Genomic DNA, 19,552 nt, shown 5'->3' on the forward strand with positions numbered 1-19,552 from the left:
GAAGAGCCAATGTTACAGGCTGCTGCAAGCTGCTGCCAAATTGAACCAGTGCAGTTTGGAGGACATCATAGGGACCTGTTCTCTTCTCATCTTTTCTTCTTGTCTATTCCTCTGCGGGAGAAACATTAGATGAGCTCCATGTTTTATGGCAGAAGAGGTTCAGAAACAAGTAAGGGTATAGATGGATGACTAGTTTGCCTCTGGCTTTCCCATGAGAGTGCTCAAGAAGATTAAGGGCGGTGGGGAAGGAAGAAGAAGGAACAAATGATGAGAGAATTTACACTTCATATATCTGAAGCATGGTTTTTGAAAATAAGTAAGATTAATCTCAGCTTGTGAATAAACCTTAGCTATGGTGGAGGGCCCTAGGTGCCCTTGCTCTGGGAGACCCTCCATGGCTGCTGGCTGACTCCTGCCCCAGCCACAGAGCCTGACTGCCTTTGGGACAGCGGCTATTCTGGGTCCAAAGTTGGGGTCAGTTGCACTGGACACTGCTCACATGGCCCCGAGTCAGTTGCACTGGCCGCTGTGGCATCACACAGGTTCTGGAAGGTCAGGGAATCCATGGCTTTTGTGACCTCTGTGACAGACCCACAGCCTCAGAAATAAGTTGTAAGAAAAGAAACTGGTGCAGATCTCAAATACAGCCATGCTCTACACTGTAGCACAAAGAAGTGAATATTGTCCAGTAACTTATAATGCATGCAGGGTTTACTATTACAGCTTTAAAACAAAAGTACATTTTTTCGTCTGGGAGTAGCAAACATTTGTTTTCTAGGTTCAGTGTGTCTTGTCTAAAAAATACTGGGTACCTTAGTATTTTTTAACCTACTAGAGATAATGGTTTTCAGCTGTGTTCCCTCTACACTGCAGGTATGTATGGTCGCCCAGCTGAATAGCAGAGTTCATACAGCAAACAGCACCTGTTCAGGTGCTCTTCCCCCAACCTTGCTCTCTCTTGCAGCTGCTCCTGGAAGGGAGCTTCCTGGGTGAACATCAGTTGTTGGCAGCTTCTGAACTACCTCATGTGCAGTCTTGTCAGCTGTTTTCAGGCACTGCAGCCATGCAGCCCTTTGGCACAAAGTCCCATACAGATTGTTTTACTGGAAGCTGGTTCAGCTTGTTTTCTTAGCACGTGATTGGTTGCAGTTCCCAGCCTGACTCTGACTGCAGGGAGGTGAGCCTTCTTCCAGGGCAGAGGGAGCTGGGCTGGGGCTAGCATGGGCACAGCCTGCTTCTTGGCTGGCTGCCGTGGGCCAGTGGGGGGAAGGGTGGGTAGCTAAGAAGATTGCAGTCTTCATGCCAAAGATGGATGCCAGATGAAGTCCCTCTACTTTAAGACCCATTCTGAACCTCCCAAGCCACCACAGTAGCTTATGCACTTTCTCAGTCTATCCCAAGAGACATGCTGGTTTATAGTTTAATTCTTTGGAAATCACATGACACTAGAGCAAGGAGCACAAATTCCTTTGCAAAGCCTCAAACAGCCCCCATAATAATGCCCCTCCTCTCTCTTTTACAACCACCTGTCACTGTCACATACACAATATCACCTAGTCTGACACACACACACCTTTCACAGTCACCTCCCCATACATAAAATATTGGTTTTACTACTTGGTACTTCCTGCAATATACATATATTGTCTGTAATATTATTCCTTCAAATGTGGAGTTTTATTGTTTTTCCCTGGAAAAATCATGGAGGGGCTCCTCAACTAAGTCATTTTGAGACACTTGGAGGAGGGGAGAGTGATCAGGAATAGTCAGCATGGATTCACGAAGGGCAAGTCATGCCTAACCAATCTGATTAGTTTCTACAATGAGATAACTAGCTCTGTGGATAGGGGAAAATCAATGGATGTGGTTTATCTGGACTTTAGCAAAGCTTTTGATATGGTCTCCCACAATATTCTTGTCGGCAAGTTAAAGGAATGTGGATTGGATAAATGGACGGTAAGATGGATAGAAAGCTGGCTAGAAGGTCGGGCCCAGACGGTAGTGATCAATGGCTCGATGTCGGGATGGCGGTCGGTTTCTAGTGGAGTGCCCCAAGCTTCAGTTCTGGGTCCTGTTCTCTTCAGCATATTTATCAATGACCTGGATGAGGGATTGGATTGCACCCTCAGCAAGTTTGCAGATGACACTAAGCTAGGGGGAGAGGTAGATATGCTGGAGGGTAGGGACAGGGTCCAGACTGACTTAAACAAATTGGAAGACTGGGCTGCAAGAAATCTGATGAGATTCAACAAGGGCAGGTGCAGAGTCCTGTAACTTGGGCCAGAAGAATCCCAAGCATTGTTACATGTTGGGGGTCCGACTAGCTCGGTAGTAGTTTTGCAGAAAAGGATCTGGGAATTGTAGTGGACGAGAAGGTGGACATGAATCAACAGTGTGCCGTTGTAGCCAAGAAAGCTAATGGCATATTAGGTTGCATCAAGAGGAGCATTGCCAGTAGATCCAGAGAAGTGATTATTCCTCTTTATACGGCTTTGGTGAGGCTGCATCTGGAGTACTATGTCCAGTTCTGGGCCTCTATTTATAGGAAGGATGTGGATACACTGGAGAGGGTCCAGCAGAGGGCGACCAAAATAATTAGGGGGCTGGAGCATATGACTTATGGAGAAAGGTTGAGGGAATTGGGGCTGTTTAGTGTGCAGAAGAGAAGACTGAGTGGGGGGACTTGATAACAGCCTTCAACTTACTGGAGGGTGGCTGCAAAGAAGCTGGAGAGCTGTTCACAGTGGTCACGGATGGCAGAACACGGAATAATGGTGTCAAGTTGCAGTTGGAAAGGTCCAGATTGAATATTAGGAAAAACTTTTTCACTAGGAGGGTGGTGAAGCGTTGGAATGTTCTACCCAGGGAAGTAGTGGAGTCTCCATCCCTGGAGGTGTTTAAGTCTCGCCTTGACAAAGCCCTGGCGGGGCTGATCTGATGGGTTTGGCCCTGCTTAGAGCAGGGGGCTGGACTCAATGGCTTTTTTAGGTCTCTTCCAGCTCTATTGTTCTATGATTCTATGATACAGTTCATAAATCTACAAACCAAAGTGTAAGTGGAAAAAAAAATCACTTCTCTGACTAGTGAGTTCTACTACTCGATTCTTGGAGGAGTGGGCCGAACACAGCCTGGCTGGAGTAATTATATCTAGGTCTTTTTGCTTCTACTTGTGCTGCACATCTGCACGCCTTGGTGCACATAACACAAGGTCCTCCCCATGAATAAAAAAATTAGAAGAAACATTGCTCATGAGTATGTTTCCTCTATGCTGCTCAGAGATTTCAAAAATTGTCAATCACACTAACCCTAATTTTTCTGAATCAGTGACTGTGGAAGATCTTCCCTCTTGAGCACAACTCCCACGTTCCAGTTCACAACTCCCAACCATTTTTTATATTTGTAGAAATACTCAGAGTCGCATGTGTGCTTCTGCATGCGCAAATTTGCCCTCTAAATAGTCTTTACACTATAGCTTATGTAAACCTGTATGCCCATTGTAATTTCTGCCTTTTCAAAAAAAACGCAGGAGGCATGCAACATTTGGAATCGCCAATTCAAAAAGCTAGTTGATGAAGCTACATTGCTTGGGGCTATGAAAAATCCTCTGCACTGTGCAACGTAGTTAGGTCAACCTAACTCACACTGTCGACACAACTTGGTCAATGGAAGAATTCTTAAGGGGGTAGAATTACTACAGTGGAAAAATGCCTGCCATTGATGTGTAAGTGTCTATTATTTCAGTGCCGAGTTTCAGCTGTGTTGTAGTAGACATAGGCACAACATCCAAGATTATGCAACTTTCTTCTTTTGCAACTTTGGGCTGGTTTACAGCACAAGCTTAGGTCAATGTATTCAGCATTAGGTCAAATTTGTAATGAATGTATCTATACTGCTCATGACCTCCCATTGATCTAAAGGGCATTTAAAATCAAATTCTGTGCTCCAGGGGAATGAGTGAAATAAAACCTGAGGTGAACAACATGAAGTCCTGTGGCACCTTATAGACTAACAGATATTTTGGAGCATAACGTTTGTGGGCAAAGACCCATCCTCACCCCCACTCACGCATCTGACGAAGTGGGTCTTTGCCCCTGAAAGCTTATGCTCCAAAATATCTGTTAGTCTATAAGATGCCAAAGCCTGAGGTGACATTCACACTGCAAATTAAGAGCACACTGTGCATGAGTAAGAGTGAGCCATTATGAACATTCTGGGGAGCATTTTGAACTCCAGCACTCTTCACTCAGGGGAGCAGGAAAAGCCCCAAGGGAACTTCTGAATGTTCATTTCCCTTTGGAGAGCTCACCAGCGCAGGTGAGCATGTAGGTCAGGATCACAAACACCGCCAGCATAAAGCATTCAGGAGACACTGGATCTGATTGCTGGAAGGATGTGGTGGTGGGAAGAAGAGAAGAGTCAGTGCAGGCAGAGCTAGGAAACAAAACTGGAAACACTAATATCTATGCCAAAATCACACCGGGCATGGTGGATAAAAGCTACAGCAGGGACACTGCAATGTCATGTGAAAATAGAGAAGCCTAGACAAGCATACCACAGAATAAGGCTGGTTCTGAACCACACACCTGGGAGGCACTTGCAACAATGTTTTCATCCCATGAGACACTGGGTCCTACCCCAGAATTCCAATCTGCTGCAGGGACTAATGGGATAGCTGCCCACAGTGCATCACTCCTTGAGCTGATGCAACCCCTAATGAGAAGGTGCTCTGTCAACCACAGCCACCTCCTGGGGATATGCAAAATCGCATTTGTTAAAGCAAATGCTAAAAGTTGAATTAAAAAAAAAATCCACCTAATTCTGTAGTGTAGACACACCCTAAAATGCTACTTGAATAGTGTAGCTGGGGTCAACGTAATTTAGGTTGATTTACCCACGGTGTCTTCAATGCTGTGGATTGATGGGAGACTCCCTGCCATCAACTTCCCTTTCTCTTCTCGGAGACCCGGAATACTGGGGTCGACTGAAGAACTACCGTGCCATTGCTTTAGCAGGTTTTCAATAGATTTCCTAAAATTGACACCCACTGTATGGATTGACACTGCTGCAATCTCCCGGGAAGGGACCACAAGCCCTTAATTGTAAGTTTTTGTTCATGATGGCCTAGAAACATTCAGCCAAATGTGTCTCATCTGTAACTCTTTCAATAATATTACAGTTGAGTATGTTTAAAATTTTTCACATGCCATGGTTCAGAGAAGTCATACAACCTATAAAAAAGTTAAAATGTAAAAACAGCAAAACTTTAAACCAGCCACATCATAAGCAATTCAACAAAGTCTCCAATGAGCGGATGAATCAAAGGATAAAAGGCCAATGTGATATAGCATAGGAAAACAAGTACCAGGAACAGATGTTAGAAAAACCAGGAAAATGTAACTAAATTAATACTGTGTATTAGTTTGGTTTAAAGAAATGAATTCTGCAGACACATTAAAAACCATCACACAGTAAAGGGCTTTATTTCCTGCAGAAAAGTCAATATTTCAGTTAGTATCAATTTATTGAAGGTTTGAGAGAGACAGAAATTAACAACTGTTTTCAGAAACAAAAATCCAAAACCAAAATGCATTAGAGAGAACTTGTGCTCCCTAAAATTGTACTGTCCCTCTTATGGACCCTGTACATCATGTGACACATCAAAAAAGATGTCTTTCAATCACAGATTTGTAAAACAGAATTATTTAGGAAAAAATAATCAGACTTTACCAAGTCCTAGAGGCAAAATTATACATTAGTTCCTAACCCAATCTATAATACAGTAAGAATTTATTCTAATTTTAGAAAGTGGGATTTGACTATTAAGCCACCAAATTGCTTTGATGAAGACAACATTTAAAAAGTTATTGTAATGAATACTGTAAAGTCCTGGGACATATTGAAATTGTTCTCTCTTGTTGTTTTCTAATGCTAAGCAAATACTGTATAAATAACATCTGTACCATAGAACTCTTTTTATAGGTGAGTTTTACCACAACAGGGTTTTGTTTTGATTCACTAAATGAAAATTTTAGAAAGGAATAAGCCAAAACACAAGGGGTTTTGGTGCCACAATAAGCAGTTAACTCCCATTTCATGACTTCAGAACGTACCAGTGACTACACAAATCTTATCCTCCATCTCAGCAGATCTGTTAGTGCCTCTTGTTAACAGAAACACAGGTGCTCAAAGAAAGGTTATCTTTTTACAGGAGAAAGGAGAGGGAATAGGATCTTTTTAAATAAAAAAAGTGAAGGCAACAAAATTAATTAGTTTAGTGTTCACAGTAAAATGTGTCAGCTTTGTAGTTTCATTTGAAACCAAGAGCAAATCATGAATCATCATGAAAAATTAAGATAAAATCTCCTAGAGTGATTACTAGATGAAGTTAAAATTACCACAACTACTCAGTAAACCCCAGAAGAGTAGCAGATGTCTCATAGTATGGGTCCTTCTTTAAACAGTATGCACTTTTTAAAATCAATCCATAAAATCTGCATTTTTGGCCACGTTGCACAGATTTTTTTCCCCTAAAAATACAGTATACAGAAAAAGTTCTCTTTATTCCCAGTATGAATTTTGAAGTATAAGCTAAAAACCCAAAAGTCAGATATCAGCTAAAAGGATTTAAAATTATTTACAAATCCAGCAGGCAGAACTGCCATAATGGCTTCATTTTCCATCCTTCTAGTGGTTTTCATTCTATCCAGCAGCAACTGTGACAGGTGTATTTTTCTAGTTGGCTTCCTCACTGATCTTCTGTCATCTTAAGCAATTCCAGAAGGGCCCCAACTGCTCCAAAATAACCCTTCATAACAGAAACAAGAACTATCTGAAATTCTGCAGCACAGCCAAGTAGCACAATATTCATAATGCTTTCTGCATAAGTATGGCCATACTAGCACAGACCAAAAGTCCACATAGCCCCATTCCCTTTCTTCCAACAGTGGCCAATGCCAGGTGGCCCAGAGAAAATGAACAGAACAGATAATCAGCAAGTGGTGCATTCCCTGCGGCCCCATTTCTAGCGTCTGACAAATGACATTAATAAGGCAGTTATAAAGATATACACGTGGATTGCAATTAAATTATTTCAAGGGGAGAAGAAAAGGATTCAGTAATGTTATCAGCCTTACACTGCATGTTGTGACTTCCAGAGATCAAAACAGAACTTGCTATGGAACCACACAGTGACTGCACACTAGTGCTATGGCAGTTTCCTTTCTAACCCTATTAATCTAATTTTGACACAATTTGACATTATATCAAAACCAGAATCCAGTCAAAACAAGTTTCAGCCTGAAATTTTCATGTATAGCCTTATGCCCGAGAAAGTTTTAGATAGAGCTGTGAGGCTCAGCAAATGAAAATGAATCTAGCAAGATAAGGGCCCAAACTAACTGTAATTCAGGGGTTTACAATATGGCTGTGTCTACACTTGCCCTCAACTTCGAAGGGGGCATGGTAATCAGGGCTGCGGGAAATAACTAACGAAATGCTGCGGTGAATACACAGCACTTTATTAGGCTAATTTTCCCCTGTGGCAACTTCGAAGTGGCAAACTTTGAAGTGCTGGCATGCATGTACCCACAGGCACTTTGAAGTGCCCGTGTTACTTGGAAGTCAGTTTACTCCTCAAAATCTGCTACTCTTCTGAGGAGTAAAGGGACTTTGAAGTGCCTACAGCTACACGCATGCCGGCACTTCAAAGTTTGCTGCTTCCGAGTTGCCATGGGGAAAATTAGCCTAATGAAGTGCTGCATACTTACCGCAGCACTTCATTAGTAATCTCCTATGGCCCTAATTACCACGCCCCCTTTGAAGTTGGGGGCAAGTGTAGACAAGCCCTACAAGGGGCATCCTCATCCATCTACTGAGTGAAGGCTATTTTCACAGAACCTAATCTATAGCGCTCCCCACCCCACTGACTTCTTAAAAGAAGCACTCTATGACAACTCCGTATACTTTAAAACACCTCAGAAATTGTGTTCTGTAACTAATAAGGAACTCAATGGATGTATTTTCCTACCTCATGTTCCAAAAACAGAGCCTTCAGCTGTCCCTTCGACCAATAATCCATAGCATATGCGAGGACCTTCATAGAGATCATATTGATTCTGAGAAAGTTGCCTACAAACACCACTCTGTCAATGTTCTGTAAAACAGTAGAAAGAAGAAGAAGAAAACTAAATTCAGTAGGTGTGCTGCTTCAAAGACATTTAGTTTATTTCTGTTAAGAAGAAAAACCTTGGGAATATTCAGCTTTATACATCCCTAATTCTCCCAGCTGTAATCCCCAAAGTAGCTGTGTTTACTAAGGCGACAATGGGCAGCAGACAGGTAGATTTTATTTGAAAGACAGGATAAAATACATCACTAAAATGTTAACATACATGTAACCACATGGAAATTACAGGATATATTATAACAAGAGTTTTTTCTGATGTGACATAATACTATTTCAGTTTTAACTCCCATGTAAGTTATGTATGCATTAATATTTCATTTATTAAGTGAAGCAGACTTTGAAGCATCAAGAGAATCACAAATCCACCTGGCTCCAGGGGAACATCTGAAGGATATTTGATAATGATTACTTTAAAGATAGAGGAGAAGACATCTGAAAACATCATTTCCACATTATGGTTCCATTTTGCAAAATGGATTGTAAAATGGCAGGGTGCTTTTCCATATTTATTGTACCCCACTGGTTTCAATATGAACTGTCCTCATTATAATAAGAAAAACCACCCACAGAATTTTTTATAAAACCCAGAAAACTGCCTCTCCAACTTCAACCTAAAAGTCAAGCAAAGGTCAAGCCAAGCCTTTCCACACATCGTCATCCGTAATTAAGGTTGCTGTAGCTCACTATGTCCCTACTTATAATTATACTACTCCAAGGAATTTTGTTCTGATGATGCATAAAGAAAATCAGAATCTAGCACACACTATTTTAAAGTAGTTCACACCCAGCAAGTCAACCATTCAATTGCAAGTAAGCGCCTGAAGATGCAAGAGCTTGTAAGACTCTTGTTGGGAGTTTATATGATGTATTTCATGAACAGTCTCTGCTGAACATCAACAGAATTATCTACAAAGACAACGGTGATGCAAACTTATGTGGTCACAGACTCCACAAAATTAATTAGAAGTCCATGCCAATAAAAGCTCATTATCTAAATCAGTGTTTCCCAAACTCAAAACATTTGTGTACCCCTTTCAGGACTTCATCCTTATCAGTGTACCCCCTCTCCCAGTGCCATCTCTGTGCTTATCTCCTGATTTTTAGTAATTCATTTTCGGCCACGTACCCCTTGAAATCCTTTTGCATGCTACTGTTGGTACGCATATCACACTGTGGGAAACACGGAACAAAAACTTTATTTAGCTACCAACTATAGTTTCTTTTGCACATCTGATTGTTCTCTTCCAAGTAGTTTAGCCAGGCTGATATAAATAACTCAACTATGACGTCCGTTAGCACCGTCCAGTGGTGTAGTCTGGAGAGGATGTCACACTCAGAATGTGTAAGATATTGGATAGTGCTGAAGCACATCGTGGTCTAGTTATTTATATTACTATGGCTAAAAGAAGAGTCAAATGTGCACGAGACTATATTTAGCAACAAACACTTTATTTAGACAATGCAGTGTTACAATCAGAGAGGACAGAAATTTTCTAATTAACTCTTTGGAGTTTGGTCACAAACACAAATTTACATATCCTTTTATGAACTTATTTAGCTGAAGACGTGGAAAAAGTCAATATTTTATGGGTTAAGGTTAAACATGGACAGCAGCATTCTGCATTCCTGAAGAAGACAGGGCCTTCTATCTCATAAAACATCTTACGAACTGGTGGCAAAGATATCTGAAATACATTTCTGTTAACGCAACACTGGCAAGCTGTTTAGCAACCAAATTTAACTTTATCCTTAATAAATTCTCCACCCCGCCCCCATGTGACCTTCAGGTTATCAGAAAAATCAAAACAAATTATATCTAACATGGACACACACACTTTGTATTGCAAATCTGAAATCTAAAGAAAACTATTCACATACATTATTCAGTATCCTATGACAAGTATGCAAGATTTATTATTTTAAAAGAACCAACTGATTAATAGGATTTTTATTTATTTGTCCAATCAAAGACACCATAGGGACTAACAGAAGGAGATAAAGCTACTACAGTGAAATTGGCATGACCATTTCAATATTAATCTTCTATTTTCAGGCACTTGTAACTTTCTGAACTCTTCAATTTTGGTATAAAACTTTCCAGGCTTGGCTTCTGCCCAAGGATACATTTTGTGTGGAAGTTTAAGAAAGGACAGTTCAGCCACTTTTGAGTACAAGGAGAAAGAGGACTCTTTCCTATCATATAAAATTCTTGCTACCCTTCTTTTAACTGTTCTACAGCCAAAATGCAAGCTGAAATGTAAGAGCCTTCAACCAAATGATGCTTTCTGATAAAATTAAGGCTCAACCTGATCAAGTTACGACATTGTGAAAAGCACATGTAATGTACACCATGTTGTGTCTTTTTTTTTTTTTTCCCACTCAAACTGATAAAAACTGTAGCCCAACTGTGGAACGCTACAGAACATATATGTGTGGCCAATTTAGCTATTCAGTGAAATCTATATTGATGGGGCAGTACGAAAGGCTATTGCACATTACATATGGTTTGCAAAGAGCAGTCCTAGTCTCATATTCCCTAGGTGCTCTGCAGCAAGGGAAGATGCAAAGCACTACCCCAGCTGTGAACAAGAGGTGGGGTCCTTAGTGCAGATGTATTGGGTACTGTTTTATTGACTTATAGTCAAGGCTAACACACTACTATCAACTTTACGCAAGCCTTCCCAGCTTTGAAGTCCAGGAAGAAGAATCTTTAATTTATTCTTCACCTTCCTATTTAGTCATTTTCATTAATATGTTTAGGCTATAATCATAAGATTCATGCTGAGGGCATAAACTGATTTCTCCCTCAGGTCACAGAAGGAATTGTTCTGCCTATGAACCCAACACACCGTGCCTTACAATAGGCTACGTGCATTGTTGCTGTTCGAGGTAAAACTTGGTTTTCTCAGAAAAGATCAAGTTATCGAATTAATCAAACCAGTGGTATCACATAAAGCAAACTGTTTTCTCCTAAAACAAAATTATTTATTTTATGATTCAGCCTAGGATTTTGCTCTGTAGTCCTAGTCCATCACACACTGTGAATGATTGTTCGTCCTGCGTGTCACAGAACTGAAATAAGCATAAACAAACAAGATCAAAGTGCTGGTGGGGGGAGGGAGAAATCTATTCAGATGTCCTCTATGAAATGGAAGCTCTTTATAATATCTGCCCATTCTTCCTAGTAGTTCTGCTCATCACATCCAGTTAAAAGAAATTGTCCATTAAACAAATAGGTCAAAAATTCTTTGTCAAGGTACAACACATTGCAGAACATCATGAGTTATCTATTTTCTTCTCTTAATGCAGCAATATGGGTCTCTGTTGTAACTCTCAATGCTTTGATAGCCCTGTACAATGCTGCTTGAACACCATGCCACAAGGCAACACTGTAAAGAAGCTGAAAGCAAAGAGAATGTAGAAAACCCTCAGGACTGAAGATAACATTCCGGAAAATGTAGAGTACTTAGAACTAAAAACTAACTTGATGAATAGTTCTCAACTGCCAGGTCAGTGAATCAAACAAACAAAAAACAATGTAACAAGAATGTCATTATTGGCTATGGGATAATAAATAAAAGGAGCTACTACACCAAGATGTAATTAGAAGTATTGGCTTATGACGTACATTGATATTAATGTCTCTGTAATCTAAAGAGTGAGAACAACTGAATGGCTCTGGAAATAAGTAAGCGCTCATTTGTTATAAAGTCTATGGGTTTTTTTTTTAAACCCAAGTGTCCTATGTCTTATAGCAAAAAGAGTACCTTATAATGGAATAAACAGAGCAATAAAAATAAAATAATAGAACTGGAAGAACCTCGAGAGGTCATGGAGTTCAGGCCCCTACATTCATGGCAGGACCAAAGACTATTCCAGATCACCACTGACAGGTGTTTGGGGATTGTTAAGAGCAGGACAGACAACCACAGAAATTCTACAACTTCCCAGGGCAATTTATTCCAGTGTTTAATCATGATGACAGTCAGGAAGTACTTTCCTAACATCTAATATAAACCACTTTTGCTTTAATTTAAGCTCATTGCTTCTTGTCCTATCATCAGAGGTTAGGGAGAACAATTTTTTTGTTCATGTGTGTAACAGCCTTTTAGACATTTGAAAGCTATTATGTCCACTGTCTTCTCTTTTCTAGATTAAAACCCAATTCTTTCAGTCTTCCCTCTCAGGTCATGTTTTCTAGACACGTATGCATTTTTGTCACTTTCTCTGGACCTTCGCCAATTTGTCCCCACCTTTACTGACATGTGACACCCAGAAGTGGACACAAAAAATCCAGCTGAGGCCTAATCAGTGCAGAGAGGAGCATAAGGATTGCTTCTCATGTCTTGCTTACACCACTCCTGTTAATATATCCCAGAACGATGTTTCCTGCTTCCCCCGGCCAAGAGTGTTATGCTGTTGACTCATTTCGCTTGTGGTCCACTATGACATCCCTTTCCCCAGTACTCCTTCCTAGGCAGTCATTTCCCATTTTGTATGTGTGCAACTGACTGTTCCTTTCTTGGTGGAGTACTGTGCCTTTAAAAAGAGCTAGGAGCCACCATTAAATATCTGCCTCTGTCTATCTATCTAACAGGGCAGTCTTAGAATAGGTATATAAGCACTTGGCACTTACTGTTTGTATTATGTGTTATCTATTATTAACACTAGAGGCCCCAATTAAACTTACAGTAAATGTGAAGTCTTACCTCATTCAGTGCACACATGCGAGCAATGGAGCCAATGTTGTTGGTGATAGTGACTAACGTAGCTCTGGCCAGGTCCTCTTTACGGATGGAATCTCTTTTCTCTTTACTCATCATGTGGCCAAAGCTGTGTTGGAAATATCAGTCCTTTTATTCTAAATTATTCAGAAAGGTTAAATTTCCACAGATCCATCTTAGTAAGTTTACAACATAAACAAGTTTTGCTTGGATTTGATGCTGTTGACTCTGGGCATAACACGGACATGTGAGAAAGGACTTCTTAATAAAGAAAAACACAATGGGTGAGCATAGTTAGCATGGGTGAAGGTGTTTCTTTCAAAACCATTTTGAATTTGTTAAAATACACAAATATCCAAAGTGTATTAGGAAACAAAAGCAGGATCCTAAATAAGAACAAAGGTGGGTGACTTTTATACTAAGACAGTAGACATATCATAGGCAAAGTTCATGGGGGAATGAAATTTCTTATTGGGGTGCAGCAAAGTCTAGCTCCCTGCAGCCACAATGCCATTAACAGGGGACAAAGCCACCTCTGCAGGAGGGACAGCTGGTGAGGCATGTGCCCCGGCTATTCTCACTCGCAAAGGGGCACTTCCTCTGCACACTGGGGGGGTATGTGCACCACCGCTGCCTCCCTCCAGCCTGGCACCCAGCCCCGCTCCTGCTCCACTCACAGCCAAAGCCTGGGCAGTGGGGCTGCCTCCTCTGCCCTCAACCTTTCCACCATGTGGCAGCACTCGGGTAACCCGTGGTGCACCAGCGGAACTGCTCCTGCCCTGGCCCATACTGCTGCTACTACTCTAGGAAGCCCCTGCAGTACAGTATTGGCGGGGGGCACTGCATGCAGTGGGGAGGGAAGAAGCCCCTTTAACCAGGCTTCCCAGCACTGGGCTTGTGTGCTTCACAGAGACTTTTAAAATCTCCCCCCAGGCCAGTGTTCCCGCTAATCTTCTACATTCCCCTACTACCCCACCCCATGGCCTCTGTTAGCTCCCCCATCTTCCCCCACCATGGCCTCCCCTGCCAAGGGTCACTTCCAGGACCATCTGGGAGGCCCGTGCTAATTGCTGGGATGAAAAGTGGGGCCCAGTGTAAAAAGTTTGCTCACTCCAGGTCTGGGCATTGAGAGTTAGCATGTACAGCAAATTTCTATGGAGCTCTTTGAAAACAACCAGTGAAATACGTACCTTGATGCTACAGCAGATCCTTGAAGGCCAAATCGTTCATAGTCTCCCCCATAAATATCTTTTACAAGCTTATCAACATTGGTGCTGTCTCCTTTAGCTGCCATTTCTAGTGCTTCTTCAAAAGTCTCACAGCCAGTCAGCAAACAGCACAGGCCCAGGAATGTTCCACCTCCAAGACTAAAAAGGAGAACAGAGTTGTGAGACAGCTTTCAGAAGCAATAGCTAGACATTCTCTGTCTCCTGCTTTTAATTGCTCTTTGCAGGGCTCCTACCTAGAACTGATGAGGAAGCACTCTAAGTTGCATGTATAGTTATCAGCCATGCCAGGTAGCATCTCCATGATTAGAAGACTGCGAATACTAATTACAATGACCCAGCTGAGAGGATTCAAACCACAGGAATGCAGCCTACACCTAACTATGTCCCACACCCCCACCAAACTCCATGCCAACCCATGGACTTAGAGCTATAGTTCAAGCACCCGTGGGCAGTGGTTCAGCCATCTCTCCTTGGTCACAGGGGTCAGAGTGGAAATCATTGATAACCAGCCATCAAAGCATCCCCAATCCAGCGATAAATGGGCAAGAAGCAGAAAGAGCTGGGCACCTAGCAAGTGACCAGAAGCTCAGCCAAAGCACTCCTCACTTGATAACAGGAAGCAGCCAGATACCTTCCAAGCCCAAGCAAGCAACAATCCTCAAAACCAACTGCAGCCTTCTAATCCTGGACAAGGCACAGCTGGGCAAAGCCACAAGAAGAATCCTAGGGCTGGAAGGGACCTCAACAGGTAACTGAGTCCAGCCCCCTGCCCAAAGCAGCCTGGGTTACTTACAGGAGCCAAAGCCAGAAAGACATATGGCAATTCTTTTGTTGGTTAAGCCTGTTCCATGCTGCAGTCTTGTCAAGCTTCATCTCAAATAATCAGGACATTTGTTGGTTATGTAAATAAAGTAATGCATATTTATCATATGCATATTAGGATGTTGAATATTTGTATTAACTCCAGATTTCTGAACCTTCAGCCATAATGGGTCCAAGCACCAACATTTTTAAAGCCAAGTTTATATAGGAGCTCGGTGCTTGTGCAGGGTGAGAGCCCTGGAAATTACAATCCTATTTATCAAATGAGCTGAATATATATATTTCTCCAAAATTTCCTGTCCATATGCCTATGTCACAGCAACAAGGAAACAGGCCTGTTCATTCCTTTTCCCTTGTTGAAATAAGAGTGAGACCTAGCGTAAGGTGGAACAGTATTTCTACAGCATGGACAGCTGTCCAACTAGAAAGTGGATTATTAATTCATTCCATGAAGGCTAACTGCCTCTGACCTAGGTCAATTTAATACCAATTAACTAGGTAATCTCAGATCTGAATAATCTGAATGAAATTCCACTACAGTGTGTTTGATGTTTAAATAATAATAAATATTGGAGAGAGAGAGAGAGAGAGAGAGAGAGAGAGAGAGAGAATTCAGATTTTTGAATTAGTTAAAAATTATCCACATAAACCCAAGGGTTTACAGGGCTGTGGGCATCAGTCTCCTCTTACAACTCCACTGAAATCAAAGGAGCTATGGTGTGTACATGCAAGCCCTACAGCTTTAAATAGTGAGTAAGTACTATAATTTCGTTTATTCTGTAGACTGGGAAACAAATAAATAGTTCAAAGATACACATGCTAAAGGCAAAGGAATTTTCAACTTAAATGAGTTAAAGTTTAAGAGCGTACATACACACCCTCTCATAAAGGCTGAAGTAAAAAACATGTTCTATATCCTATGTGTAAATATAATGGAAAAACAATGAAATTTGCAACATGCTTTCAGTGTTAAGTGTATGTGGCATACTTACCTGGTCCCTGTAACTCTTTTATAGTTGTCCTTGGAATACACTGCTAAGATGCTGACCCCTGAGCCTATATTAACCAGCAACATTGGATACGGATTATCGAGGCAATACGGCTTTTTCTGACACTGTTCAGGATCTGTGGGATTTTCAAAATAATAGCACTCTGGCTGCCCATTAAACCCAACAGAATCGACATATAGCAGGCCTTGGATCAGGCAGTCCAACTCATCCAGTTTATGGAGCTGCAGATCAGCAATCTGCAAAAGATCAAGAAGTTAATAAATGAACATTTGTTAGTTCAACACATGCAACACAGATAAGGGCACAAGGTTCCAATGAAGCACTTTGTACTGTTTGAGTTGTATAATGTGTCACCATTCAAGTAGTCAAAGTTCTATTGAAGTCAGAAGTCAAGTAAAAACAGATGATGTCCGCCCAACAGGCATATCACAACATAATCCCTCAAAGGCACAGTAGAGGTTTTCAACCTTTTTTTTTTCCCCTCTAAACACCCCTAAATGTTTACAAATGGAGGTGTGGAAGTCTTTGAGATCTGAAACATGACCCATGGATCAGTGTTTCCCCTGACTTTTTCCACCAATGGCAGGATAAATTTTATTATGTGCACCATCAATAGAAACAAGTATGGGTACTCTGCTAATCAGCTGGGAGGCTGTCCAAGTGCTCAGTTTACAGGAAACACTACCATTGACCCTGGGGCCCACAGACTACAGGTTGAAAGCCCCTTTTATTTGATAACAAGCACCCTTTGTGGATCTCTATGGGGTCTGCGGACCACAGGTTGAAAACCACTCCAGTACAGGTTTCAGGTTCCCTTCTGCCTTAAGGAGAGGCACTGGACTAACTTGCGTAGTAATCTGCTGACACCAAGCAAGAGAAACCTGCAGAGAAACCTACCCTGCAACTGTTTAACCCCATCCGGCATGCATTCATACTCCCATGCAGTATTTGTCACCCTCTTTCTAGACACACAAGTATAAAATTTGTCAAAAGTCCCTCTTGCCATTTTACATTTTGGCTCTGTCCATTTAGTGTTTGCTTTCCTTCCAGGGTTGGTGTTTGTACATCTGATCATCACTCCAAAGCAAAGCATGGAGGGGGGCAAAGAGTGAAACCCATTTCTTTACTGTTTTCAGAACCTATTCAGCAACCTGTATAGATAAACAAGGGACTTCTGGCAGGAATACACAAGGATTCTGCTCAGCAACAGATACACGTGCAACTGAGACTAGTCTAATAATAAAGATTGGAAAGTTAAAAGCCATGATGGATCAGAATGCAGCAGGGTGTAATAATGGCACCAGAAAAAGGAACAGATCTACTTAATTGGTTGAGGTCTAACATAACATCTGTTTTCTGATGTGGACAAGCTACCTGAGTCACTTCTAAGAAGGATCGGTTTTGGTAAATGAACAAACCTACTTCTCTTTCTTCTAGCTTTCTCAAGCAGAAGAAGAGTAAAACCAACGGGAATTTTGTCAGTATCACAGTTACCCAAAGGCTTCTGAATAGCAGCGGTGGAACTGACATCATTCTTCTGGATTCTTGAGAGCTACGGATAGCAATGGAGACACAGGAGCTGTCTTTTTGCATTCAGCAGGGCACCCATCAATTTACTCAAATCAAGAGGGTTATATTTGCAATCATCAGGGCAGCAACTTTTAAACAAAAGCTCAGGATTTCCCAGTTGCCAATGGCACTCTTTGGGGACTCTTCCTAATAGCTGCGGGGATGTGTAATTCGCAAGCTCTTGATTGGGTACAGTTCAAGATTCCGGCAGTAACAAAGAACAGCCTTTTGAGAAGGACAAACATGCAATAAATAATCACTGAGCAGGCTTTCCCTCTTCTTAATTCCTGGGTACTTTTGCTTCACTGTTTCAAATTATTTAAATAAGTAAAATGTACATTATGAAATTAACAGATGTACACCAAAATAATTCATAACAAGTGTATTGATTTATAACTGTTCATAGTTTTAATGAACACAACAATATTATTCCAGCTTAAAATGTCTAAAAATAATTTCTATGGGACTCGTATTCATTACACTGAGTATAAATTTAACATGGAGATACTTCAGTTTTTGGCGCATAATGGGATACGCCATCCGTCAAAAAAATCAGTGTAACCCCCATACTTTCCATTGCAGTGACCAACAACACACTCCTAAGAAAGTTATTTTGAATCTGCTTTACACAGTTTTAAAATGGTGTGTTTACAAATGATTTTTAAAAGTTAGAAGCTTCCTTCCCCACCTTGAACGTGCTTAAAGAGCCTCCTGGGATATATGTTAGATTACGATGTATACACTAGAGAATCAAAGTTCTCACCTTGACCCACTGAAACCAATAAGAATTTTGCCACTGACTGCAATGGGAATGGCTCGAATAACAGATTTGTAATTCAGAAGCTAAATAAATATGATAGGGAAACATGGCAGTTTTCTATAGAAATGTTAAAGATTCAGAGAAATCTTCCACCACAAACCCAAGTGTCTTTCAGCTATTCTTTGTAAGCATAAGACAAGTGACAGAGTGAGTTATTTCTTGTTATATTAAAAAGCAGTTTATTGTTGAAGAAACAAGCATTTTGGATAGAAGGGTTATTTCACATGAAGGAAAATCATTTTCAAAGGATTTACGTGGCAGGTATGCAAGCAAAGAATCTCATGTCCTCTTTACAAATATTACCTGAAATATAGAGCTTGCCACCTAAGCAGTCGTTGGTGACTCTGTAGCACCCCCTCCTCTTATTCTCCCCTCTTTACTGGGCACCAATGATCCACCTTATTTTCCTGTTCTGCTGGAGCCAAAACCCCTCAGCTTTCCACCATAGGTGACATGTCAGGTCTCCTTCACAGTGTAACAATGACTCACAGCCATGCCCATTCTCCTGCTGGACAGGAGGAAGTCAGGTAATCCTGCCACTTGCAGCTCCCTAATCCTAGCCATTTCCCTGTTCGCAAGCAGCTGTTCTCAGGCCCGCCCCACCTCCATAGGCATCTACCCCCTTGTTCCAGGAAGCTACCACAGAAGTTAGGCATACTCCTCTGTAGTTCTTCTCCTCAAGCACAGCCTGCCACAATCTCTCTGCCTTATCCTGCACTCTTTACAGGCCTTTCTCGCACCACACCAGATGCGCCCTACATACTGAAATTGACTCAGCTGGGCTGGTAAATGCTGACAACAGGGAAACGGAACCTGCTCTACTCACAGGACCCTGCTAGCCTGTGATGCATTACTCATGGTTTCTTATGAAGAAGTTGGCTTAGTGAAGACCAAAGAAAAATGGCCAGAACTGAATGACAACTAATGACTAAACTGCTCACACAGCTAGCCCCCAGGAATAACAGTGTTGCTGAAGAGCAAACACAATCAGTAAAATCATTCAGGAAGCAAAAAGGCAAAGCTGAAAATTCTGCAATAAAAGAGCTCTCCATAGTCCTTATGGAAATATCCTTATGGGTATGCATAACTGGAAAGTGCTTTATGTAAAATATTTGATGTAAGGTACCATTTGAAAAGTTATAATCTGATGAATGTGTAAATTCTATTTGTGTACATGTATTATTCCTATATTT

At 41.3% G+C, this 19,552-nt stretch overlaps 1 protein-coding gene across 6 annotated transcripts in view; it reads right to left on the bottom strand.

The window, feature by feature from the left end:
• Window positions 1–5,445: 5,445 nt before the first annotated feature.
• PANK1 (pantothenate kinase 1) overlaps window positions 5,446–19,552 on the bottom strand; it is a 34,757-nt gene continuing 20,650 nt past the window's right edge. For 4 of the 6 annotated variants that reach the window (XM_075000354.1, XM_075000359.1, XM_075000358.1 and 1 more), the window contains 5 exons: window positions 15,953–16,206; window positions 14,100–14,276; window positions 12,895–13,018; window positions 8,027–8,152; window positions 5,447–6,805 (listed from right to left, as the gene is read on the bottom strand). In XM_075000354.1, coding sequence (XP_074856455.1) covers window positions 6,746–6,805; window positions 8,027–8,152; window positions 12,895–13,018; window positions 14,100–14,276; window positions 15,953–16,206 — 741 coding nt within the window. In that variant the 3' untranslated portion in view covers window positions 5,447–6,745. Of the gene's footprint in view, window positions 6,806–8,026; window positions 8,153–12,894; window positions 13,019–14,099; window positions 14,277–15,952; window positions 16,207–19,552 lie in introns of all 6 variants that reach the window. The other 2 variants (XM_075000356.1, XM_075000355.1) reach the window with 1 other exon arrangement.

The sequence above is a fragment of the Carettochelys insculpta genome, chromosome 7 (genome assembly GCF_033958435.1).
Source record: "Carettochelys insculpta isolate YL-2023 chromosome 7, ASM3395843v1, whole genome shotgun sequence".
NCBI classification, from domain to species: domain Eukaryota; kingdom Metazoa; phylum Chordata; order Testudines; family Carettochelyidae; genus Carettochelys; species Carettochelys insculpta.